Source organism: Eubalaena glacialis, chromosome 6 (assembly GCF_028564815.1).
Source record: "Eubalaena glacialis isolate mEubGla1 chromosome 6, mEubGla1.1.hap2.+ XY, whole genome shotgun sequence".
Classification (NCBI taxonomy): domain Eukaryota; kingdom Metazoa; phylum Chordata; class Mammalia; order Artiodactyla; family Balaenidae; genus Eubalaena; species Eubalaena glacialis.
In genome coordinates this window covers 140515651-140541922 of record NC_083721.1, presented here as the reverse complement: position 1 = coordinate 140541922, position 26272 = coordinate 140515651, and the positions used below count along the sequence as shown (strand labels likewise).

Sequence of the window (26272 nt, the reverse complement as noted above, 5' to 3'; positions counted from 1 at the left end):
GTTCCTCAAAGTGTGGGCCCAGACCAGTATCATCAGTGTCACCTGGAAGCCCATTAGAAATGCAGAGTCTCAGGCCCCACTCTAGTACTACAGAATCAGAATCTGCATCTTAAACAAGGATACTCCACGAATCCTTTCTATGCCCATTAAAATTAGAGACACATCTAAATTGTCCTCACCCATGTCCGACTTGCCCACACTGCAGATTTCTGTGCACTGTATTCCCCGCAACAGTCTGCTTCCGACTTTTGTTCATGCTTTCTCAAGATATATTTGACATGTAACGTTGTGTAAGGTTAAGGTGTACACTAAGAGAATTAAACTAATAGGTCATTAGTCTGTTGTGGCTCTAATGCTGATGCAGCCAACATTAGCAAACCAAAATCTAATCCTGTAAATGCCTCAAGGTTACGGAATTGAAACCTAGGGACAACCGAGCACAAACTGCCAATCAGGCTTGACGCTGCAGCCAGTCAATGGTTTCCTCACTTGGCTTTCACCTTTTCTCTGTAAAGTATCTCCCTGAGCTCCTGTCAGTGGAGGCTCCTCACCACTTCTGATTTAACGCCACTCCATTCAAATCTATTTTTGCTCAATAAACTCTTAAATTGTTCAATATGCCTCAGTTTATCTTTTACCATGTACAAGGTGATGATTTGATACATGTACATCATGATTTGATACACTTACCACAATAAGGTTAGTGAGCACATGGTCACCTCACAGTTACTGTAGAATACGGAACACGTCACAGAATTGCACGTCATCCTTAGGCAGGGGCCGTGCTGCCCTCCTCTGTGTGGGTCCAGTTTCAGCACGAGTCCTCCCAGAGGGAGCACCCGACCTCCAGCTAAGCCCATTTCCTGTTCTCTTCTAATTCTCTACCTGCCACACGAATTCTTCACTGGCCTTCACTCTAATGTTCCCCCGTCTCTCCTCCCATTAGATCAAATAATAAGGTGGGAAGGAAGAAAGGAAGGAAAGGAGGGAGGGAAGGGAGGAATATGGAGGGAAGGAAAGGAAGGAGAAGGAAGGATGGAAGAAAAGAAAAAAGGCAGGAAGGAGGGAAGGAAGACAGAGTGAGAAGGGCATAGGGAAGGAGGGAGGGAGACCCAGTTTTCATGGCTCCATGTGTTGCAGGAGCTCATGAGCTCTGTTTCAAATACACCCACGCAAATATATCCCATCCCCTATTTCCATTTTAAAATGAAACAGTGGCTTTATACAGTGTTCAAGACAGTGTTCATTGGTGTGACAATTTGGAGGGCACTTTGTCAAAGTTTATTCAAGTTCTTAAAGTGAACATTCTCTTTGATCCAGCAATTTCAGAATTTATCCTACAAATGTACTTGCATAAATGCACAGAAATGTTTGTCAAAAGTATCTATCACAGGGGCTTCCCTGGTGGCGCAGTGGTTGAGAATCTGCCTGCCAATACAGGGGACACAGGTTCGAGCCCTGGTCTGGGAAGATCCCACATGCCGTGGAGCAACTGGGCTTGTGAGCCACAACTACTGAGCCTGCGCGTCTGGAGCCTGTGCTCTGCAACAAGAGAGGCCGCGATAGTGAGAGGCCCGCGCACCGCGATGAAGAGTGGCCCCCGCTTGCCACAACTAGAGAAAGCCCTCGCGCAGAAACGAAGACCCAACACAGCCAAAAATAAATAAATAAATAAATAAATAAATAAACAAGCCCAGGTATATTTCTAAAAAAAAAAAAAAAGTATCTATCACAGGATTGTTTAATAGCAAAAAGCTATAAACAGCTGAAAGTATCAAGCTCTTTTGAAAAATCAATGCATGTCTCTGCAATGGAATACGATCCCGGCACGAAAATGAACTGAGGAAGGTTTGCGTGTGCTTCTGTGGTGAGCTGTCTAGATTATGTTGTTACCTGAGAAAAAGAAGGCACCAGACAATATGCATATTACCCCATCCATGTTACTTTTAGTGTGTATGTACATGTGTACGTTTATAAAACATAGTTACTAACTTACTGTATTTGTATCCAATGGAATTCTACAGCCATTACAAACACTACTTTGGCAGAATTTTGAATACTTGGGACATCTTTGTGATGTGATGCTAAGTTTAAAAAAAAAGCAGGACATTAGTGTCATGGTTTTTCTCCCCCTCCTTACTTGAGCATTTTCCAATGTTATTAAATATTCCCCAAAATATCATTTATTTATCTATAATATTATATCCTACTCTTGGGTTTTTAAGTTGTTTTCAGTTTTTCCAACTCATATATAATGTTGACAAACTTATTTTTAACCTAATGTTGTTTTGAATTTCAGGCTCTCTCCTAAGATAAATGTCTTGTAATTACTGGTTCATAGGGTATGAGATTTTATTATAATTATTTGTTCATAGGATGTGACCCTTGATATTTATTGCCAACTTGGTTTCTATAATCCACAAAGATTTTTAATGTAATATTTTCAATTTTTGTTAATGTGATTAGTTATTAAAAGTCATCATTTGTTCCACAAATTTTAAAATTTGGCATAAAACAGTTATTGATGCCTACTGTGTGCCAAGCTGCCTTGAAGCCACTAGGCACATCATCACGAATAAGACGTCTCCACCTTCAACTCAAAGTGTGATCCCAGGACAGCACACATAATTAGAATGTGATGCAATTTGGCCCATCATAGAATTATGCCCAGCGTGCCATGGAACACAGCAGGCCTATAGTGTAACTGTGACAATTAACCAAGAAAGGGATGAGATTCTTACACTTCACTTTGATGCTTCTTCTATCACGTTCCAGCTAAAGACTAATGCTAACATAGTGAAGGGGGAGTTTTCTTTTCATACTCCTGTCAGAGTTCAAGTATTAACTACACCTGACATAAAAAGGAAGTAGAAAAGAAACTTACCTTAGTTTGTGTGTCAACTATCTATATTTCTGTGTCACCATTTATATATTTCACAGATGCAGAAGGTTATAAGCCTCCTTCAAGGACACATACATTCATCCTGAATCTGTAACCAAACTTGACCTTCCCACAGCCCACGTCTCCCTGCCTGCTTAGAATAGAAAGATGGTTGTCTAGTCTTCAAAGCATTTGCCCCAATTTCCAAAAAATATCTCCAAATAAAAGAGACAACCCAGCCTCCACAAATAGCACTGTCAACCCTCTTAATATTTCTTAGGTCAAGAAATTCTTAACTGAAACATTCTAACTAGGTTGACTAAATGAAATTGCCAATATTTGACTTTTTTAACTTGTAAAAGTAGCAGTTTCATGTAGTTCAACTAAAACCTGCAATTTAATTCTTCCTGTTTCTTCCCAATACTACCCATATATTAGAACTAATTGAAACTTCATTTCACACCAAATGATTTTCTGCAGTATCTGCCCCAGATACAAAGAAAAGGTGGGAAAATTATTAACACAGGTTTATGCTTGGTTTTCACTCCTTAGTCAGATGATCAGTAAGATAAAATTAGAATACAGTATTTCTTAAATTGAAGGGAAAGAGGTTTCCTGCTTATTTAAGCAGAGACTTCTAGCTGATGCAGAATTAGGAGTCAGGGGCAAACATGGGCAAGCAAACCCAGCAAACTGGCAAACAAACTATAATTCATAATCTCCAACCCAAACAAGGCTGGCGTCCTCCTCTTAAGACAAACACGACGCTGAGAGTGTGTTATGAATCCAAGATTATTACTAATGCAAAGCTGTGCATCAGAGATTTAGGGAGAAGGAAAGAGAAGAGAGAGAGAGAGCACACACTTCAGCCCAAAATTCATGAGGGCCCCTTTTCTATTACTCATATCAGATTTAAATTCATATTGTAAAAAATTAAGTTTAGTAATTCTGTAGAGGGTGCTGGTATGGGAAGTGATGCCTTGGAGCTTGGAAAGCTGGTCTGATCCCATAAAAGCATCAGAATTTTCTTCAAAAGCTATTTCATAGCTTGAAATGCTTTTTGGAGTCCTGCTATTCAAAGTGTAATCCACAGCTCCAGCCAGTGTTTCTCAGACTCTAAAGTGCATACGAATCACTTGGAGTCTTGTTAAATGGAGATTCTGATCCAGCTGGTCTGGGTGGGGCCTGAGAGCCTGCATTTCCAACCAGCTCCTGTGAGGGGTGATGCTGTGGGCAGAATCGTGCTTTGAGTAGCACGGGTAAAACACCCCTCTGACGGCCTTTGTTCCTTTTTCTAAACTGGTGATCTTGTCTGCAGGTCACATACTGAACACTGAAATCAAGAGGCCCCCCTCAGGGACCTTGCTCTCTCCTCATTCAAATCTTCCTGCCTGTTAAATGGGGTGAACAAACCTAGTGGAGGGGAGAATCTTAGACTTTCCTGGTAGGAGGAAATTTGGAGATTATCCTAATCCAACCCTTTCCCCTCCACCTCCCCAGCCCATCTGTACCCTAAAGCCAGAGCCTGAGATCTTGCCTACAGGGTTTGCAGCTCTCAGCCTATCCCATCGGATGTGGGAGAGCTCTGCAGGATAAGGGTGTCTTGCAGATATTTTCAAATAAGTGGAAGTAACTAAAAAAAACCATTGCTCAAAATTTCTCACAAACCTCACCTTAATGAGGGGTCGCCTCCTTTGGTGTTAAGAAAGAAGACAAGAAACGCAGTGTTTCCAGGGGGGAGGCAGTAGGGGATTCCCTCCTGCCTGGCCCTCTTTCCACAGCAGTAAAAGCACAGCTCAATCTCGATCTGCTCCCACCTGTCAAGAGCAGGTGTCAGCTTCAGTTATTGTTTTGCAAATTCATTTCAGTCCTTTAATGATACTCAGCAGAGAATGAGGTGAGTATCACCTTATCTCCGCTGTTTTTCCTAAGGCCTGTGCCTCATGGGCTTTCCCAGGCTCTATCTCCTCCCTCCCTCCCTCTCACTCTGGAATGCATGTCTCATAAAATGTACTGTGATAAACCCATCTGCAGTCATCAAGGGAGAGGTATAATAAAGGCAATGGGTGAACATGTTTGAAATACGAAGTGACGAAAATCATTTTTTATTTATGGAGAAACATTTTAATTTGGGTCACAAAATCAAATGTAACTATGCCTAGGGAGTCAGGACTAAAAAGGAATGTTCTCATTTAAAGAGTCTGCTCTCTTGTGTCCTTTGTAGTTGCTGTAACACCGTTTTTAAGCCCAACAGGTCCTCTTGTCATTAAGGTCCTCAGTGACAGTTTAGCCAGTAAATTTCACATCACATGTGGGTGGTCATATAATTTATTGTCTAAACCAGGACCCTTTTGACAATGGAATGGGCACCATTGGTGATAATGCTTCTGTGTCAGGCAGGCACTGAGACCATCTCAGGTTAACCAAGAGGTTCTGGAGGTTGAATTAATCACCAGTGCCTAGAGATTTAATCAACCATGCAGTGTAGTGAAGCCACCGTTAAAATCCAAAAGGAGGGGTTTCAGAGAACTTCCAGGTTGGTGAAGCAGAATGCCTCCCTGTGCCACTGTGCTGGACTCCAAACTCCAAGAGGACTGAAGTTTCTTTGTTCTCGACCTCACCCTATGTATCTCTTCATCTGGCTGTTGGTTCCTGTGCTTTAATATCCTTGGTAATCTGCCGTGTGGCTGACAGGGTCTTGGTGCTCTGGCTGGGTGTCAGGCCTGAGCCTCTGAGGCGGGAGAGCCAAGTTCAGGACATTCATCCACCAGAGACCTCCTGGCCCCATGTAATGTCAATTGGTGAGAGCTCTCCCAGAGATCTCTGTCTCAACACTAACACCGAGCTCCACTCAACAACCAGCAAGCTACAGTGCTGGACACCCTATGGCAAACAACTAGCAAGACAGGAACACAACCCCACCGATTAGCAGAGAGGCTGCCTAAAATCATACTAAGTTCACAGACACCCCAAAACACACACTGGACGTAGCCCTGCCCACCAGAAAGACCAGATCCTGCCCCACCCACCAGAACACAGGCACCAGTCCCCTCCACCAGGAAGCCTACACAACCCACTGAACCAACCTTACACACTGGGGGCAGACACCAAAAACAACGGGAACTACGAACCTGCAGCCTGCAAAAAGGAGACCCCAAACACAGTAAGCTAAGCAAAATGGGAAGACAGAGAAACACACAGCAGATGACAGACCAAGGTAAAAACCCACCAGACCTAACAAATGAAGAGGAAATAGGCAGTCTACCTGAAAAAGAATTCAGAGTAATGATAGTAAAGATGATCCAAAATCTTGGAAACAGAATGGAGAAAATACAAGAAACGTTTAACAAGGACCTAGAAGAACTAAAGAGCAAACAAACAATGATGAACAACACAATAAATGAAATTAAAAATTCTCTAGAAGGGATCAATAGCAGAATAACTGAGGCAGAAGAATGGATAAGTGACCTGGAAGATAAAATAGTGGAAATAACTACTGCAGAGCAGAATAAAGAAAAAAGAATGAAAACAATTGAGGACAGTCTTGGAGGCCACTGGGACAACATTAAACACACCAACATTCAAATTTTAGGGGTCCCAGAAGAAGAAGAGAAAAAGAAAGGGTCAGAGAAAATATTTGAAGAGATTATAGTTGCAAATTTCCCTAACATGGGAAAGGAAATAGTCAATCAAGTCCAGGAAGCACAGAGAGTCCCATACAGGATAAATCCAAGGAGAAACATGCCAAGACACATATTAATCAAACTATCAAAAATTAAATACAAAGAAAAAATATTAAAAGCAGCAAGGTAAAGCAACAAATAACATACAAGGCAATCCTCATAAGGTTAAGAGCTGATCTTTCAAGCAGCAACTCTGCAAGCCAGTAGGGAGTGGCAGGACATATTTAAAGTGATGAAAGGGAAAAACCTACAACCAAGATTACTGTACTCAGCAAGGATCTCATACAGATTTGACAGAGAAATTAAAACCTTTTCAGGTTAACCAAGACACGGTCCTCCTAATTATGGGCAGTTTGTACTCTGGGACCCAGTGACATTCTGGCATTTAGACATGAAGCTGTCCAAGAAAAATTGCACCAGACAGAAATCAAACAGGCAAGGAAGAGTTTACTCAAGACTATTGCAATAAGGGAGAGAGATTGACCTCCATGCTGAATACAACAGGGGCAGCTGGGGATGTGTAGCCAGTGGGCAGGGAGGGGTCAGTGGATGGAAGATTACTAAGGGGAATTGGTTAGGTATGAAGGACATGGGAATACTTGCTGAGCTGGGCCCAGTGGGACAGAGACTGCAGCCGAGGATGAGGCCTTGTTGAGGAGAGGATGGACTCAGAGGAGCCTGACTAAAGTTTAATCAAAGAGGGAATTCTTACGGAATCTCATCAAATGACAGGCAGCTTTTAAAATTCATTCTTCCCCAAGGAAACCCATAGTTTCCCAACTGTAATAACTCACTCTTGCTCTGAGAAATTCTTCCAAACATATTTATGTTCTAATTTCTTTTCCTTTATGATTTTATTTCCCTTTGCAAATCCAATTATTCTTGTGTTTGATTAGAAAATCTATTTTATCTTCTGATATTTGCTTCGACTCCAGCAAAGCTAGGGTGAAATTGACTTTTGAAAAATTAAGAATGTGGTTTGAATTGACCAAGGGAAACACAGTCATAATTCAGCCAGGAAGGACTTATGAGTGGTCCACGTCTCATGGTGCATTGTTTAGTGGGTCTTAGTGAACAGAAGAAAAAGCAAGGGATTTATTTATATTATATTTATTTCACAAGTATGTCCATCATGGTGGAGACCAGTATAGGATCCACTCTGAAGCCCAGTGCTCACCACTGGGGAGGCCCCTTCCCCGTCCTGGAATCACTTTCCTCGTCTATAAAATGAAGGTGTTCGATTAGATGACTCCTTGGTACTTTGCAGGGCTTTTCAAAAGTTCCATAATTCTGATTTTTAAATCAGTCTATCCCTCTGTGGATTGCATCATCTTCTTATAAAATATCCACCATTGAGCCATTATAAAGGATCAAATATGAGTGATGGTAAATCACTCTGAAAATAATGACTTTATGTAGGAACTGTGTCTGAAAGGCTTGGTTTTCCATGCATGTGTATATTTTGTAGTTTAAGGTATAATGAATCCAAGGAGGGTATGCAAGAATGTTCCCAGCAAATGTAAAATAGATAGCTAGTGGGAAGCAGCTGCACAGCACGGAGATCACTTCGGTGCTTTGTGACCACCTAGAGGGGTGGGATAGGGAAGGTGGGAGGGAGACGCAAGAGGGAGGAGATATGGGGATATATGTATATGTGTAGCTGATTCGCTTTGTTATAAAGCAGAAACTAACACACCATTGTAAAGCAATTATACTCCAATAAAGATGTTAAAAAAAAAAAAAAAGAACGTTCCCAGCAGCTTTGTTAGTAAAAGTGATAGGTGGGGAAGGGGTAGAAACAATGTGAAAGGTACTTCATCAGGAGAACAAATGCAGAATAGTGCTGGAATGGCACACAGATAATCAGTGAGCTCCAACATCAAAGGGGATAAATATCAACAATTTTGAGCAAAAAAGGCAAGAAAAAAACCAAGTATGATATCACTTAAAGTGTAAAAACACACTGAACGGTGTTACTTGTTTTGAGGGTTACATACTTACATATATAATAAAAGTATTTTTTAAATGCTTGGTGATGATAAAACACCAGATTCAGAATAGTGGGGATAGGGAAGGGGTTATAATTAGGGAGGGAATTCAGAGCTTCAGCTGCATTTGCTAATGCTTGAATCCTTAAACTGGGAGTTGGTTATGTGAGTGTTCATTGTATTATACTTTACACTTTTTTGTATATCTTAAAATATTTTATAACATCCTTGTAATAAAGTTGGGAGAGTTATGAAAAGCCATGGCATTCATTTGTTTGTAAAGATTAGAAACTGAGTCTCAACAAGTCGCTATAATTTTTTAGTAGCAAAGGTTAACGTGCATTTAAAAGCTCCATGCTACCTGCCCCTCAATTACAATATACCAAACAATCAAAACAAAACAAACAAACAACTTCCAGTGTACACATTGCCAAAAGAACTACTGGTCAGGTACCAGTGTTTTGAGTTGCAACTGCTTATGTTTCTAACTACTATTGTTATTTACTTATAATTTTTGCTGTTCTGAGAAAAGTTTGTGAAAACATGTATATGGGTAGGAGATATAAAATTGAGACTGGATGCCAGATTGATAAATGAAAAGTTTACCTTGCAAATAAGCACCAACTCAGCTCTGAGCTTGCAGGCAGCCTAGACAGGAGGAGAAACCCTCTGAGTCAACAGCAGCCAGCTTAGTAGGAGAGTTTTCTTGGTTCGAAAATTTGGGGAAGAATTAATCACAAGGATCCTTATATCAAAGACACTGAAGCATTTTGAATGGTGCTCAAATCTGTTGATTTGCCCTTGACAGTGGCTCCTTGTGATTCATCCACTTCACACAGCACCAGAGTGATCTGGTTATAACAGGGCTCAGATCGTGTCAGTTCTTCAGAGGCTCCCCTGCACCCAGGTCAAGGCAGGGCACCTTACCTCGGCCTCCAAGGTCGCTGCCCCTGCCTGACCATCTGCCCTCTTCTCCTGTCACTCTTCTCCCCTGAGTTAGGCCTCAGCCACCCCAGTCTTCTTCCGTACAGAGCTTCACCTGCCTGGCCACTTCTTTTTCCCTCAGTTGGGAATGCCCTGCTCCCAGATACTGGCCAGTATGACTCATCTTACCATTCAAGTCTCCATTCAAATGTCGTTCCTACGCCTGCCCCCCAGAGAGGCCTTCCTTAATTACATTAGCAAAGATAACCTCCCTCCTAGTACCATCCCTAGGCCCTGGGCAATAGGTGAGTACTGGGCCTGGCTGTCGAGGGCGCCACTGTGGTCATCCTCCAGTCTCATCCCTCCCCATGGAACAAGGAGCCCATGGGGCCAAGGGGACCTGCATACTCAGGGCCTGTGTCTCCTCTTCTAGACCATGCCCTGGTCACCTGGAACCCTGCAATTCTCTTAGGCCCAAATGACCTAAGCTCATTTCCAGAGTCTGCGGGCCTCTGCCTCAGGGCCCTCCTCCCGGGGGTGGTCTGTGCTGCCAGTTTGCACACCCCAATGTCTGAGGTGGCCCACAGTGTGGCTGGCTATCTGCAGAAGGCATCAATGGCTCTTGGACGTAGGGACTGAGGTGTCAAATGTGTGTACAGAGACCCCTCACAGTGGGAGATGGAGCCAGGCTGGGGAGAGATGGGGGCAGGGTCGGGATGTACATCTAGGGATGAGGGTCGGGGGGCTGGCACACCCAGCTCTGTCACATTCCATTGCAGAACTCAGAGGAGTCTGAGAATACTGAAGCTGGCCTTCCAGGTCTCTGTGAAGTTAATTTGTCAGGGTAAGAAGGTAGGTCATATTTTATTTAACAGTTTGTTAGCTTGGTTCATAACTTATAGATATTTAGACATGTGGGACTCCACTGGTCCTCTTGCTGTATCCCCACAAATGTTCGAGGCGGGCCATGCTTCCTCTGCATTAGGGTTAGTCAAGAAGATGGGGGAGCTGGTTCAAAATGACAGGGCCTGGCGGTCACCAAGCGGCCTGTACCAGACCCCCTAGAAGCACCTTTTCTGCCGCCACCTTGCTGGGGGGCTCAAACCCTATTCTAGGCAGCCCTGCTCTCACTCTTCCATTTCCCTGTTTTACTTTCTTTGCAGCAATGACAAAAATCTGAAATTACCTTATTTGTTTGTTTATTTGTTTAATATCCATCATCTTCCCACTAAAATATGAGTTCTGTGAAGTCACAGGCTTATGGCTGCTTCTTAGAACTTGGCATGCACTAGGCACTCATTAAAGATCTGCTGAATGAATAAATAATGCAGGGGCAGGTTTGTGCCAGGACCATGCTGGGTACAAGGATGACTAAGAAAGGCCCTCTGTCCCCAGGGGGCCCCAAGCCCAGTGGGGGAGCAGACCGGAAAACAGACAAAAGTCCTTTGCTTTCAGTTTTACACTCCTCAAGTGGTTAATTAATCTGGAAACAAAAATGTAAATGTAGCCATTATTGGGGAACTTCTACTGGGCAGAGGAAAGGTTTGCAAAGCAAATCAACCCCAAGGTAAGACAGAGACTTTCCTGTTAGTCCTTACTAAGGGACAGGGCTAAGGGAGCTTTGACGATGCTGCGGAACGGGTGGAAACTCATTCCTTCTCCCTGAAGAGAAACTGGTTGTGATTCTTCTAGGAGGGGGGATGATGTCAAACATTTTCTGCTGCTAAGCTAAAATATTGTTTAGAACAGGAGGCTACAATGCCCTCAGCTGCTGCTCTCTGCCGTATTTAACTCTCACGGTAGAGGGTGACGGCTGTAGAAGGGCATCGCCTCGGCTGCTCACTCCCTCCATCCTTCTCCGAGGCCTCGCACGGTGCGGCGGGGCAGCCGGCTAGGCAGCTCTCCAGATGCCCCGGTGTGCAAGTGTGAAAGAGGACGGCAGGGACACAGCCCCTTCCACACAGAATTATTTTAAGAAAACAATGGACATATATACACTACTAAATGTAAAATAGAGAGCTAGTGGGAAGCAGCCGCACAGCATAGGGAGATCAGCTCTGTGTTTTGTGCCCACCTAGAGGGGTGGGATAGGGAGGGTGGGAGGGAGACGCAAGAGGGAGGAGATATGGGGATATATGTATATGTGTAGCTGATTCACTTTGTTATAAAGCAGAAACTAACACACCATTGTAAAGCAATTATATTCCAATAAAGATGTTAAAAATTAATTAATTAAAAAAATTAAAAAAAAAAACAAAAAGCAAAGCTTGTTCCTTTCCACTCAGAGAAATATGAGGTCATTTTTATCCACAGATGATCACGCAGGCCCCATAAAGCCAATCCACTTGAAATAGGATGAAAATAACATAAGAAATACTGAAAAGTACACTTGATCAGAGTTTTATCTTAAAAAACAATTTGGAAAACAAGTAAAAATCACAGAAGTGATCTTACACTTTGCAAAATTAGGTTATAATTTCACTATGTGCTAATTCTTAGAACAAATACTAAGGATGCATATATTTTTATTTTTATCTTTTATTTTAATGTAGTTGATGTACAATATTATGTTAGTCTCAAGTGTACAACATAGTGATTCGACATTTAAATACATTACAAAATGATGGCCCCGATAAGTCTAGTAACCATCTGTCCCCAAACAAAGCTATTAGAGCACCATTGATGATATTCCCTGTGCTGTACAACACCTCCCTGAGACTTTTTAATTTTATAACTGGAAGTTTGTACCTCTTAATTCCCCTCACCTATTTCACCCTACCCCACCCCTCTGGGAACCACCTGTTTGTTCTCTGTATCTATGAGTCTGTTTTCTTTTTGTCTGTTCATTTGTTTTGTTTTTAGATTCCACACGTAAGTGAAATCATATGATATTTGTCTTTCTCTGTCTTGTTTCACGTAGCATAATACCCTCCAGATTTATCCAAGTTATCGAAAATGGCAAGATTTCATTCTTTTCAGTGGCTATTCCATGTGTGTATATGTGTGTGTGTATATATATATATTATATATATATATGGCACATATTCCTTGGTCTCCTCATTTCCCCTACTTCTCTGTGTTTATTTCTACATATCAGGCAGGTCCATTATGTCTTCTGATCTTGGAGCAGTGGAGACGTCCTTACAGGAGACGTCCTGTGAGGCCCAGTAGCACACTCCCCTCGGACCTATGTGCTCTAGGGGTGCTCCTTGCGTCAGCCGCGTGTGCACTTCTGATGTGGTGAGGCCGACCACTGTGGTCGTGCTCATAAGCAGGCTGACCCCCTGCTGGCTGTGCAGCCCAGTGGCTTGTGGCTGCCAGTGGGCAAGGAAAGTCTAATTGGCTAGAGAGGGGATTCCCAAATGGTACTTGTGAGTGCCAGCACCAGTGCGGTAAAATGAGATCCCAAAAATGTCTGCTTCCAGTGTCTCAGTCCCCGGGGGGAGTCCCACTGCCTCCTGCCTCTGCAGGAGGCTCTCTAAGATCAGCAAGTGGGTCTGAGCCAGGCTCCTTTGAACATCCTGCCTCTCTGCTGGGACTCAGAGCCTGTGAGACTTTGCACGTGCTCTTTAAGAGCAGAGTCTTTGTTTCCTATAGCCCTCCAGCTCTCCCAAATGTAAGCCCAGCTGGTGTTCAAAGCCTGACTTTCTGGGGCCTCATCTTCCCCATGCAAGATCCCCAGGCTGAGGCTGTTGCGCTTGGACCCCTTGCTCCTTGGGGAGAACCTCTGCACTTGTGATTTCCCTCTCATTTGTGGGTCACCGACCAGGGGATATGGCTGGACCCATTTTTGCCGCTCCTACCAGCTCATTGTGGTTCCTTCTTTATATCTTTAATTGTGGAAAATTTTTCCTGCTAATTTTCAGGTTGTTCTCACCGGTAGTTGCTCTGTAAGTAGTTGTAACTTTGGTATGTCCATGCGAGGAGGTGAGCTCAGAGTCTTCCCACTTCACCACCTTGACCCCCACCTCAGATGCAAATATTTTAAAATAAAATTGTATAACATCACCTTATTCCTTCCTTACTTGGCTTTCAAGGTATATATTCATTCATCTGACAAGGATTTATTGTGTACTTGTTCTGTGCCAGGCACTATTCCAAGCAGTGGGATCAGTGAACAAAAAAGGTAAAAATAATCCCTGCCCTATGGACCTTATTTTCAAATGGGGTGATTGACAAATCATAAAGGGAAAGCAGAGTACAGTAGAAAGTAACAATGTTAAGAAGAAAATACAAAGCAGGGAGGGTGGACTGGCAGTGCAGAATGGAGGTAAAGTTTACAGTTTTAAAGAAGGTGGTCAGGGTAGGTCTCTGAAAAGATGACACCAGGGCAAAGACTTGGAGAGGATGAAGAAAAGAGATATGGATATCTGGAGAAAGAGCATTCTGGTCAGAGGGACCAGCAAGTGCAAAGACCCTGGCATGGGATGTGTCCAGTGTGTTCAGGGAAGGTCAAGGGGGTCAGTGTAGCTGGAATGGAGTGAGTGAGGGGAGGGAGGGAGGAGATGTGTTTGCAGAGGTATGGCGGGAAGATCGTTCAGGATATTCTAGACCACCAGAAGGACCTTGACTTTACTCTGGGTGAGATGGGGAGCCCAAAAGAGGGGTTTGAGAAGAGGAGGAAGAGATCTGGGTCACTCTGGCTGCTGAGTTGACAACAGACTGTAGGGGAGTGAGGGTAGAATCAGGAGACCAATTGAGAGACTATTGAAGCAGTGAGGTGAGAGAGCATGGCAGCTTGGACCAGGGTGGTAGTGATGGAAATGGTGAGAGCCAATAGGATTTAATAACTGGTCTGATTATGAGAGACAGTGGACCATTGGAGTGTGACAGAAAGAGACAAACCAAGGATGACCTAAAGGTTTGTGGCCTGAGAAATTGGAAGGCAGGAACTGACATGAACAGACGTGGGCAAGGCTGCAGCACTAGGATGATTTGGAGGGAAGATCAGCAATTCAACTGGGCATGATAACTGTAAGATGCCTACCAGACATTCAAGTGGAGATATCAAGTGGGTAGAATGTTCAGGGCATTCTTTCTTGAATGTCTGGAAACTTACTTCACAAGCTGCTTCCTTTCCCTTAAGAGATCCCTTATTTCTTACAGGACACTGGGAACAAAGCTGTAGGGAGGAATCATGAACTAGGCACCAAGATACTATTACCACCAGGGCATTTTTTGGACTCTAGAGAAGAGAGAAACTTCTTGAAGGGGTGCAGGTGGAGCTCTCAAAGAATGCCCTGAGGTAAGAGAAGGTTCTACTCCTGTCTTTCAGGCCAATATGTAAAAGGAGGGATAGCTAGACTTGGTAAGTCCCATGGGCAAGGACAATGCAAATTGACGGACAGTCTACAAAACAACTTGCTTCAAACCTTTGAAAGTGTCAAGGTCATTAAAGGAGATTAAAGAGACATGACAAATAAATGCAACATAATTATTTTGACCCGGATCCTTTTATTATAAGGGGCATTACTGGACAACTGGGGAAACCTGAATGGATTAGAGAATTAGATGACAGTAATATATCAGTGGTAATTTCGTGATTTTGATGGCTGGTCTGTGATTATGTAAGAGAGTATCTTTATTTGTAAAGAATACACACAAAGTATGGGAGAAAGGGGCATCAGGTCAGCAACTTATTCTCAAAAGGCTCAAGTCAAAAAAGTGTTCTTTGAACTATACCTGTAACTCTTCTCTAAGTGTGAGATGGCTTCCAAACTAAAATAATATTTAAAATGTGAGGACATTTTTGTTTGCAGTCCTTGTAGAACTACACAGACACAGACCTCTTCTTTAGAGCCCCTGAGAGAGAGAGGGCACACAGAGCAATCAATAGCTGATGGGAAAATAAATAGATATGATAAATATATTGCTTACAAAGAACAAGTAAACATGAGAAGAGGTCAGTAAAGGAGTTTGGAGGATGAGAGATTGAGTTTGGAGGAGCTAGGCAGGGGAGGGCGGAAGTGCTCCCTTGAGGTTTAATGGAGTTTTTCAGCTGGAGAATCAGCCAAATATATATACTGGGGGTTTCTCCAGGCAGCTGGAGCTTCTTTAGAACCGTGGGAGGCTTCCTTCAGCTCCCCTGTGTCTGCCACTGGCCTGGGCAGGGTGGTGATCTAGCCCAAAGAGCACCAGCCTGTAAATGAACCATCTGGGCTAAGATAATACTTAGGATATCTTAAACACTTAAAATACTTTGAGCAAGAGGATAAAATTGATCAAGGATATGAAGCATAGGGCAAAATAGATGAAAAAGGATTAAAATATACTTTTTTTATTTGAAAATGTAAGTTCTTTTTATTTGAGATACCCACCTAACTAAAGGGATGGTTCCTGCCCCCCTCTCTTTATAAAAACAAACCTAGAACCCCCTTTTTCCCCTTAAACAGCACAAGGAACACTCCCCTCTCTTTCCAAATCTTAGATAACAGCAAGAGAGTCCCCTTAAATAGAATTTTCTATTTTATGATTCCTAAAATACTGGAACACATCATTGCAGAAATATTACAGCCTATTTTCCCAGTGTCAAAGTAAATTTACGCTGCAATCTTACAATGCTAGCACACCTGTCACTTTTCTTTTGGCTTAAAATGAGTTTGTTTAATGGTATGCCTAATTTCTTAATTGACCCACAATTTATTTAGAATAAATAAATTTACAAACACAGAACTGTTTACTCCATATTTTTGTTACAGGTTTCTAACAATTGTGGTCAGATAACTAGATCTTGTATAAAATCAATTATTTGAAATGTGTGGAGACTTGAATTGTTGTCTAGTATATGGTCAGTTTTTGTAAATGTTACATGAGAGTCTGGAAAGAGTGTAGGTTCTCTAATCATCAGGAGGGAGAGGGTCCTATATATATCTATTAAATTTAGCTTATTAAGTATATCCAGATTTTCTATTACTAATTTTTCAAATGCTTTCCATCAATAACTGAGCAAGGTGTATTGAAATCCTACATTATGAGGATGTAACTGACAGTTTCTCCCTGTAGTGCTTGATGTGTTTTGATTCTACTTTACTAGATGCATGTGAGTTTAGAATTTTTATTTCTTCCTGGTGAGTTGAACGGTTTTCATTGTCTAGTGGCATTCTTTATTCTAATAATGCTTTTTTTCCCCTTAGAATCTATTTTGTCTCATATTAATATAGCTACCTCAGATTTCTTTTGGTTATTATTTGCCTGGCATATCTTTTTTTTTAGATTTGTTTACTCTCAACCTTTCAATGCCCTATATATTAACGTGTGTCTCATAAATTATACCTAGATGGATTTTGCTTTTTAGACATTTTATTCATCTACATTTACTAGAGGATGTTTAGATCACAAATAAAATAACCCTTCCAGGAATGATTAGCTATAGCAGGGTACCCAACAAACAAAAATCTGTGCCCAGGGCACAGAGCAGAAGCCAACACCATTTTCACAAAGGGCCTGAAAGTCACACGTCCCATATGAGGGTGCCACATGTCACCCAAGTGTGGAAAATGCAGTCGTCTGTTTCTGCCCACCAGATTCAGAGACAGCCATTTGAAATACTAGATATGGAGAGAAGAGGTACAAAATCCATCTTTCATAAAGTTTCCTGGTACTTGTTAGCACCAGTGATCATTAAGATAGCCGTGTTAAAAGGAAAGCTCATGATGCCATTCTATTCCTGCAGTGCCTCATACATATGTGATGTGCAGGAATTTTTTATATTCTGTAAAATCATTTTCAAGTTTCCTTAAACTGTGTCTGAAGAATAATCTGTGTTTCTTAATGCTTTCTGCTAAACTCGGTTTTCATGATTACTTCTACAAAATTACTTCTTTTTTAAACTCCCACTGTGCCACCAGACTTCTTATGTAATTTTGTTTTTCAAATTCTGTTAGAAAAGATAAGAATATTTAAGATAGTATCTTTTTTAATTTTAATTTATTTGGTTGCGCCAGGTCTTAGTTGCAGCAGGCGAGCTCCTTAGTTGTGGCAGGCGGGCTCCTTAGTTGTGGCACACAGGCTCCTTAGTTGTGGCACGTAGGCTCCTTAGTTGCAGCATGCATGTGGGATCTAGTTCTCTGACCAGGGACCGAACCCCCACCCCCTGCATTGGGAGTGCGGAGCCTTAACCACTGCGCCACCAGGGAAGTCCCCTAAAATAGTGTCTTAACTGGCAGTAGAACTACAAAATTACTTGAAGCTTCCAGTTAAATTGAAATAGGATTACTGTGCAATTCACCATTGGGAAAGCAACAATAATGTACACGATAGTAAAAACAATGGCTATCGGGTTCCTGGTAGGTGACAGGTACTCTGCTAAAATGTGTGTGTGTGTAACCTCCACTTAGATATGAAAAACCCAAGGCTCAGAGAGGTTAAGTAACTGGCCCAAGATCATACAGCCAGTGAAAGGGAGAGCCAGGATCCAACTCTGGTCTCTCTGAATCCAAAGTCCATATCATAGTGATGAAAATAATGAGTTCTGGGGGGCTTCCCTGGTGGCGCAGTGGTTGAGAGTCTGCCTGCCAATGCAGGGGACACGGGTTCGAGCCCTGGTCTGGGAAGATCCCACATACCGCGGAGCAACTAGGCCCGTGAGCCACAACTACTGAGCCTGCGCATCTGGAGCCTGTGCCCCGCAACAAGAGAGGCCGCGATAGAGAGGCCCGCGCACCGCGATGAAGAATGGCCCCCACTTGCCGCAACTAGAGAAAGCCCTCGCACAGAAACGAAGACCCAACACAGACAAAAATAAATAAATAAATTAATTAATTAAAAAAAAAAAAAAAAGAATGACTTCTGGAGTGAAACTACTAGGACTCACATTCCAGCTCCACCACTTCAAAGCTAGGTGGCAGTGGGCAAGTTATTTAATACCCTCCTCTATCTCATCTGTAAAATGGGAATAACAATAATGTCTATCCATACTGTTGTTATGAGGATTTAAAACGATGATCTGAGACGAGGCTCAGAATAGAACCTGGCACACAGAGAAAACTCAAGAACTATTAGTTATTTTTTATGTTTTCAGGGAACATTTTGGGGCTTCTTTATCATCAGTGGTTAATATTAATAATTACATTCTAAGGTTTCTTTAAGGTTGTGTTCATGTGGTTCTCACCCTCTTCTTCGCGCATCCTCCGTACCTGCCAGGCCGCTTCACTGGTCTCCCGCTGCTCCCACGGTTGGCTCCCACCCACAGTCCTCCAGTTGTTACAGCACCCCCTTCTCCTCCACTGGGTGTTCCCTGATTTTCCCAACAGTAAACTTTCATGAGACACTATTTGATGATAATTAGTGGCTGTCTGGGTGGTTCCTTCACTCCCCAAGTATTTCCTGAACACCTACTGCATGCCTGGTCCTGTTCTAGGTACTGAGTCCCTCCTTTATGGAATCTGTATGCTAATTAGGGGAGTAGGGTAGTTAGGGGAGTAACAATAAACAAATATATGCAAAAAGATAGAAGAAAAATACCAGAGAGTGATAGGTGCTGTGCAAATGGTTCAGGTGATGTGATCCTGTGGAATCACTGGATGGATCCATTAGACTCAGTGGTCAAGGATGGTTTCTCCAAGAAAGAGGTAAGCTGAGATCTGAATGGCAAGAAGGAGGCAGTGATGTGAACATCAAAGGGAAAAGCATTTCAGGGAAGAGGGTACAGCTAGTGCAAAGGCCTGGAGGTGGGAATAAGGCTTGGGTTGTATTTAAAGAACAGAAAGGAGGTAGGTGTGATTGGAGCCTAGTGGCTAAGACAGACTGTGGACAAGACAGAGCAGGTTGGTGGAAGAAAGCAGGAGACAGATTATACACAACTTGATAAATGAGAGTAGAGAAGAGATCAGACCCTAATATTATATGAGTCTGTGAGGCAGGGAAGTGGTAGGATTTGACCATGTCAGCAAGGAAAGCTTGGATTTCTGCGAGTGGCTGAGGTGACAAGGTATGTGAGGCATCCTGGGATTGGTTCTGATAATCACTTGGCAGAGTTGGGAAACCTACACAAGCTGGAGGATATGGGGCCCTAGGGCTGCTTATCTCTCCAGCACTTGAAGTTCCAAGACCTGTGTTTGAGTTCAAGTTCCATCAACCTAGTGGTTGTGTTAGTTTGTTAGTATTCTCATCTGTAAAACGGAGATAAATGTTCAATGTATTGCCTAGTTCACAAGGGTCATTTGCGATAATAAATGTAAAAGCATTTTGCAAGTTCTGAAGTACTATAAAAATGTTAGTTAAAATTTAAGATGCATATATCTTGCATTATAATTACAAACCTCTAAACTAGAGCAGGATCAATTACTTCTTTTTATCTGCCACAATACCTAACCCAGATCCTTGTGTTCTAGGGATTACAAGGTTGAATATTAGTGTACAACAAAAGCATAAAAAAATGAATGAAAGTATCTGTGATTAATGCCTTCAATGTTATTGTCAACATTACCATCATTACTGTCTAGCAGTAATGCTTTAAAAATTTTGGAAAACAAAAAACAACCTCTGATTTTTCTTTACACCAAATCCATTGAAATGAAGAATAAAGAAACATTTATTCACAGTTAAAGTTATAAAAATATTTATACTTGGCCCTTAGTATCCATGGGTTCTGCATCTGTGACTTCAACTGGGGATCAAAAATATTTGAAAAAAAAAATTCCAGGAAGTTCCAAAAAGCAAAACTTGAATTTGCTTCAAGCCAGCAACAATTTACATAGCATTTACATTGTATTTACAACTATTTACATATCATTTACATTGTATTAGGTATTGTAAGTAATCTAGAGATGATGTGTGGGTAGGTTATATGCAAATACTATGCCATTCTATATAAGGGACTTTAGCATCCACAGGTTTTGTTATTTGCAGGGAGTCCTGGAACCAATCCCCTGCCAATACTGAGGGATGACTGTATACACATCAACCTAATCTGTTCTCACAAAATATTTTATTTTTTAATCGAACTCAATACATATACAGAAAAGGGCATGAATCATAAGTGTATATATGAGTTTTCACAGGGTGGACACACTTATGTAATTAGCCCCACTTCTAGAAGTTTGATGCCAGGAAAGATTCCCCTAAATGAAAAAGCTGTGTTCCTCAGGGCATCCATACAGTGTTATTGTGAAAAAAACCGAAATGTATGGTGGAGGAGTGATTAGGAAAGTGTCGGCACACAGATTCAGTGGAGCAGCATGGAGCCATTAACAATCGTGAGCTGTAAAACAAAATTCTCGACACTCGAGTGCCCTTGAGTCAGGCAGGTGGACGCAGCCTAGGATAAAATGGTCAGGAGTGAGGGAGGTGAGTGAAGAAGAGGCAGAAAATAGAGAGTGAGGAGGGCAGGCGCAGCCTGAAGATTTTCACATTCAAGTGTAAAAAATACGAATAAAACAGGAGAAAATAGAACATGGTGCTGATGGAAAAAAACACGTCCCATGCCAAGCTTAGCCCATAAGCCTTTAGTTTGCGACCCTGGCTAGAGATGAGGGGAAACAGAGGCAAAATAAACATTCCAGGTGTGGCAATATGATTATAACACAGATTGTGGCTCCACATGGACCAGGACTGGGGCAAGTATGGAAGTGAGCGCTGGCCGCTGTGGGAACTTGGCCAAATTACCACAGCCTTTAAGCCTCAGTCTCTTCATCTGTAAAATAGGGATTTTTAAAAATGCCTCCCTTACAGAGCTGTTGTAAAGGGTAAGTGGTTAGAAAAGTGCCTAGCGGGTGGGTAATAGGACTATTCTTCTCCCCTCCTCTGCCTCTCTCTCCTCATTATCATTTGATTGTTCTCATTATCATTATTTCTGATTTCATATCCCAACCATCCTCCTCCCTTTGTTTGCCTGACTCCAGACACACTCGCCTTCCGGATATTTCTCCTGCACGTTTTAGCCTCAAGGTCCCCTCACCTCTTCCCCCCAATACTGGCTCACTTCCTGTGGGTCTCTCTCAACGACCCCTCCTCAGAGAGGGCTGCCCTGTCCACCCACCTTCTCCATCTCTCTCCCTGCTTTATTCTTCATTGCACTTAGCACCACCTATTTTATTATGTATGCATCTTATTAGTTACCTGTTTATTCTTTACCCTAGAACAGGGGTCCCCAACCCCGGGCCGCGGCCTGCTAGGAACCGAGCCGCACAGCAGGAGGTGAGCGGCAGGCAGGCGAGCAAGCGAAGCTTCATCTGCCGCTCCCCATCGCTCGCATTACTGCCTGGACCATCCCCACCCACCCCCGGTCCGTGGAAAAATTGTCTTCCAAGAAACCGGTCCCTGGTGCCAAAAAGGTTGGGGACCATTGCCCTAGAAGGTAAGCTCCATGAAGGCCGGAATTTGCCTCACTTGTTGAATGGTGTATTCATAGTTCCTAGAAGGGTAATTGTCATGTAACAAACATTCAAGAAGTATTTGTTGAATATTGTTGAATGTTCAAGGTCTTGTTTTTCTCTAAATCCCAGGGTTACAATGTTATTTGTGTAATAAATACTTTTAAAATGCAATTGTTCCTCGGTATCCACGGAGGATTGGTTTCAGGAAACTCTCCTCACCCCCGCCCTCACAGATAACAAAATTCACGGATGCTCAATTCCCTCGTATAAAATGGCAGCGCAGTTGGTCGTCTGTGTCCTCGGGTTCCGCACCTCCAGATTCAACCACCCGCGACACGGAGGGCTGACAGTACATTTTCTCTAAAGTGATCTCAATATGTAACACTTCTTACTCTTTCCTAACTTGCTTGGCAGATCAGCTGAGCAGAAGCTGGGGGCGGAGGTGTTTGAGGAGGTCTACAGTTACCTCAAGAGAGCAAGGCAGCAGAGAGCCAGCGAGGCAGAGGTCCGGGAGGCTCTGGAAACAGTCGTGCCTCGAGCCAGTGACTGTTCTGAGGTTGACCAGCGGCTCTACTTTGAGGAGCAGTTGCTGATCACAAGGGGAGAAGGGGCCGCTCTTCTCCAGAACCATTGCAAAGCAAATGTCAGAAACAAGCAGCTTCAAGTGGACAAATGCCTGTGAGCATCCGTCAGCACGTATGCTGGACTCTGTACTGGGAACTGGGTACAGAGCTGGAGCTGTTGTCTCTACTCTCAATCCCTTGTCAAAAGGAATGACTCCTTTAGGGAGTAGTAAACCTGGGCTAATCAGTGTTGTTGGGTCTATACTGTGAGATGGGTCAAGTTTGGCTTCCTGAAAAGCATTCCCACTTGTGTGCCCTTGGGGTTTCCAGCGGGGTTGGACCACCCTGACCTTGGCCTGGGAGAAGCACCTGCTCTTCACCATTTCCACTTGGAGGACAGGCTCAGCGCCCGACTGCTCTGGGTCTCCACGGTCTGTGGGCACCTGCCCCTGAAGGGCGTTGGACCCCAGCCTCGGCCACACTGGGCTGCTGCCCATGGGTCAGATGTACCTGTCTCAGGTGACCTGCTTTTGACCTGCTTTTGCCCTTGAATGCTTAAAAAGCAAGAAGGACATATGTGTAAGGATAAAGTGATTCCTTTCTGTGATTTATTCCCCAGACTCATCCATGGAGTATTGAAGACTTTTATTCATAATAAATATATTTTCCGTGGTTACAAAATAAATCACCTATTTTACCCTGTCCTTATCCAAAAGTATCCTATTGAATGTAGCACATCCATCTGAGGATAATTATTACTTAAAGCAGCTAAGACTTGGTTTGTTTGTTACCTATTATGGACCAGTGCTGTGCTCACTACTGTAAGGACCTTACTTCATTCGATCTTTTCACCAGAGAGAGAGAGAGAGAGAAATTCCCCACTCTGCAGCTTACGATGCTCGGGTTAGGTAACCAGTCAGGTCACGCAGTCCCGAGAAGCTGAGCTTAGGTTTCACCCAGGTCTGTCTGACTCCAGTGCCCACGCTCGTAACCATAGTGCATGTGGGTTTCTGACCAGGGAGCTACATCAGACCTGCTTGAGCAGCTTCTTACACATGCACATGTTTAAGAAAATGTGTTAAAGGAAAAGTTACTCTGACACTTGTTACACCCATAGGAAAGACTTTATTCAGGACCAGGCGCCAAGACTATTGCAGTAGGGAGACAGGAGAGACTCACCTCCTCATGCGACAAAGACAGCAGGGCATTTACAGCCAAGGAGGAGTGGGGGCACTGGTGGGGATCCAGGGTAGAAGGTTACTAAGAGAAGACATCCAAGGCAGGGGGGATTGTTGCTAAACTGACCTAACAGGGTTCCTGCTGGAGGCAGACCAGGTGATCAGACATCAGGGGTGGGGGGTTCTCCCTAAACTGACTTACCAGGCTGAAGACAGGGCCCAGGGTTGAGGAGTAGTCAAAAGAAGGCTCCCAGGGACCTCCCTGGTGGCGCAGGGGGTAAGACTCTGCGTTCCCAATTCAGGGGGCCCGGGTTCGATCCCTGGTCAGGGAACTAGATCCCACATGCATGCCGCAACTAAGGAGCCCACGTGTTGCAACTAAGAAGCCTACATGCCGCAGCTAAGACCCAGCGCAACCAAATAAATAAATAAATATTAAAAAAAAAAAAAAAGAGGGCTTCCAGGATTGGTCAAGGAGAGAATCTTTATCAATACCCAGTCCCAATCCCCTCCCTTTCTCTGGGGAGATAAGGGACCAAAGCCTGTCTTTTGTTACCAAGCTGCCTGGGTGAATCTGGTGCAAGGAAGCACTGAGATTCACTATTCTGCTCCTGCCTCAGATTGAGAACACTGAGACAGAGGGGCTGGTTGCCTTATTGGCCCGTTATGGATAGGGCTGTGTCCCCAGTTCAATGCACGGTCTTTTAGGCAAGTGTTTCTCAAATCTGAGCATCAGAAACTCCTGGAGGGCTTATTAAAAAACAGATTACCAGCCCATCCCCAGCAATTCTGATTCAAAAGATCTGGTCGAAGCCCGAGAATTTGCGATTCTAACAAGTGCCTGGTGATGCTGACGCTGCCAGCATGAGGACCACAACCAGAACCATTGTTCCAGACCCTTCCTTCTGCTGCCCTCTTCCCCACCTCCCTTTACTGGAGCAGTAGCTTTGTCTCCCCTTAGATGGGGCAAAATTCATCTCGTTTACCACCATCTCTGAAGGTGGTTTGAGGATTGGGAGGAAGACCCCAAAGACTCCAGATGTCTCACTGTGAATACTCTCAAAATGTACTGATCGAGAGGAAAAAGGTCAGTGTGACTAACTTGAGGGAACTTGGTGGGGTCAGTTTAAGGACAAGGGTGCTTGGTGGCTGTGCTCTAAGCCTCGTTCCCACCTCTGTCCAGCAACCCAAGGAATCACGGGGACCCAAGTGAGCCATGACTTCAATGATCAAGGGCTTGTGAACATCACTTCTCTGTGTTCCCTCCAACTCCAGTGCCCTATGAAGAGGTGTTGGGGCTGAAACCAAGCAGGACCCTGTGGGGCTCCTGGGCACGAAAGCTTTTCTGTGTCCCCGTTTCTTGATTACAGGAAATAGGCTTCATTCAGCCTCCCTGAACTTCCCTGGGTTCCAAAGGGCAGGTTCAAACAGTTGCTAATAAGGGAAGGGAGGGGGTGCAGAGACAAGGGAGGAGCAGTCAAGAAACAATAGTGCAGCCTTGGGGAAGGGTTCTGGTTCCCCCTCAAGGGATACACAGAACAATATCTTTGAGCTGTTTTGCAGATACTGAAGCCCAGGTGGGAGAAGTTAACTGTATGCTGCCCACAAGCACGCAGACCCCAGACTGGTTGGAACCAGAAGGCTGATGATGCTGACTCCCGCTTACCTCCCCGCCAACCAATCATAAAAATGTCCATGAGCTGATCACGCCCTCTTTGAACCATTACTATAAAACTCCTCACTACCCCCTCCAGGTCGGGACACAGAGTTTTGAGGGCATTAGCCTGCTGTGGCCCCCCTTTGCCTGGCAAAGCAATAAAGCTATTCTTTTCTATTTCACCCAAAACTCCATCTCTGAGATTCAGCCTCTGTAGCCCAGTACGAAGGCCACCATAGATCTTCATGCTGCCTCTTCCCAAAGCCAAAGATGCCCGTTCTGCCCTCTTTCCCTGCAGGTGGGATCTGAGACTTAGCAGAATTCTGAACTTGAGCACATTGCTCACGTCAAAATCCAGAAACTGCGGCTGTTGCCAGGGGGTAACACTGAAAGCCAGGTCTGCCCTGGGAAGCCCGGGATGGATGGAGCACGCGACCACTCTGCTGAGGGGAACAGATGCGGACATGCCCCTCGTGCGAACAAGGAAGAGCCCTCACCACCAGGAGGAGCTCCCTGTAGCTCCCATGCCCTTTTATGACCAAACAGATTCAACTACATCTGGAAGAGGGGTAGCACCCAAGTTAATAAAAGTTTCTTAATCTCCTTGCTGATGGTTTTCATGTCAGAACGGAATATTTGTGTCGGGGCTCAGGGTGGGCAGCCCCAAATTATGCCACCATGACAGATTGATGATTTTGAATTAAAGTTGCTTGAGAAGCAGCCGATGCAAGAAGGAAACTCTGACCCTCCCGCGTCTCCCTGAAAAGCAGGAAATAAATCTCATATGAAAGGTGCCCTCCCTGCATCTGGAAGAAGGACACCTTTAACACCAGAGGTAGGGAACATGGTAGAGAAGCCTGTATAAACAAACCTTACCACTTCTTTTAGTTTACTACCCAAGCCCAAGCTCTGTTTAGATTCTTCACTAATTGGGCACCCAAAATGAAATTTCTTTGTCCTGTCAGTTCCTCACAAATGTATTGTTTCTTTGTCTAAAAAGTATAAAAGCTGCCCCACTTCTTAAGTCCCATTTCTATGGGACCTTCAGGTACATGAATTAAAATGTGTTTCTTTTTCTCCTGTT

At 43.6% G+C, this 26272-nt stretch overlaps 1 protein-coding gene and 1 non-coding gene across 2 annotated transcripts in view; one reads left to right on the top strand and one right to left on the bottom strand.

Moving 5' to 3' along the window:
• The window catches only part of NEK11 (NIMA related kinase 11), a 283096-nt gene extending 260713 nt beyond the window's left edge, over positions 1–22383 (top strand). The window contains 1 exon segment of the mRNA XM_061194684.1: positions 22205–22383. Coding sequence (XP_061050667.1) covers positions 22205–22383 — 179 coding nt within the window.
• Positions 733–839, bottom strand: LOC133094149 (U6 spliceosomal RNA). The gene has a single exon (XR_009701368.1). It is a non-coding gene; the product is annotated as a U6 spliceosomal RNA (small nuclear RNA).
• Positions 22384–26272: the final 3889 nt, after the last annotated feature.